At 50.3% G+C, this 1044-nt stretch overlaps 1 protein-coding gene across 1 annotated transcript in view; it reads right to left on the minus strand.

Annotated features, from left to right (window-relative positions):
• SIPA1 (signal-induced proliferation-associated 1) overlaps window positions 1-1044 on the minus strand; it is a gene marked incomplete at its 3' end in the record, with an annotated part of 10075 nt that overhangs the window by 1957 nt on the left and 7074 nt on the right. The window contains exon 8 of the mRNA XM_008050957.2: window positions 905-1044. Within this exon, the coding sequence (XP_008049148.2) occupies window positions 905-1044 (140 nt within the window). The remainder of the gene's footprint in view (window positions 1-904) is intronic.

The raw sequence follows: 1044 nt of genomic DNA on the forward strand, positions 1-1044 counted from the left end.
ATCAAAAAATTAGCCGGGTGTGGTGGTGCATGCCTGTAGTTCCAGCTACTTGGAAGGCTGGGGTGGAAGGATCGCCTGAGCCCAGCAGGTCGAGGCTGCAGTGACCATGATCGTGCCACTGCACTCCAGCCTGGGCAGCAGAGTGAAACTCCAGCTCAAAAAAAAAAGACAAAAAATCTAGCCTATGCCGTTTTTTTTCTTTTAAGCAGATGTGCCTGTTTCTGTTCTTCTGCCAGCCAAGAGTGGCTTTTATATTTTTAACTAGTTGAAAGAAATCAAAAGAATACCTCATGAAAAAAGAGAATCATGTACAATCCAAATTTCAGTGTCCATAAAAAAAGTCTTAGCAGAACAGAACACCCTTGCTCATTTACCTACAATGACAGAGTTGAATAGCTGCAGCAGAGACAAGATGGCCCAGAAAGCCCCCAAAATTTACTATCTGGCCTTTTATGGACTAAGTTTGCATATACCTGGCTTAGCTCGATAAGGAATCAACAGTGTGTATTTGTGTGGGGGCTGGGAGGCATATTAATACCTTAAAAAAAAGATGGGGGCTGTCATTTGATCTTTTGTACATTAAAAAACATGTTTAGGCCAGGCACGGTGGCACATATCTGTAATTCCAACACTTTGGGAGGCCAAAGCAGGAAGATTGCTTGAGCCTAGGAGTTTGAACCCAGCCTGGACAACATAGCAAGAGCCCCTGGCTTTCTCTCTACGTATGTATTTTTAAAGTGCTTAATCGGTTCCATTTTAAAAAGTGCAGGGCAGAGAGGATAAAAGACGGGGATTCTTTCCAGAAGGAAAGGCATCCACCCGGGACGCTTGAGAGCACGCTGACGGCCACGCGGGAGGCACAGGGTGGGTGGTGGCCAGCTGCCCAGCCCTCCCGCCTCCCCACGTCCCGGGCACCCTGACCTGCGGGGTCGGCCGCTCTCGTCGGGAGGCAGGACGGTGACGCAGACCTTGGGTGCCGAGCGCAGCAGCTGGGCGGCGTCCTGGGCACCCAGGCTGGGCAGCGTCTGGCCGCAAACGCGCAGC

This window comes from Carlito syrichta, unplaced genomic scaffold (genome assembly GCF_000164805.1).
Source record: "Carlito syrichta isolate Samal-C Ts95f unplaced genomic scaffold, Tarsius_syrichta-2.0.1 Scaffold154564, whole genome shotgun sequence".
NCBI lineage: Eukaryota > Metazoa > Chordata > Mammalia > Primates > Tarsiidae > Carlito > Carlito syrichta.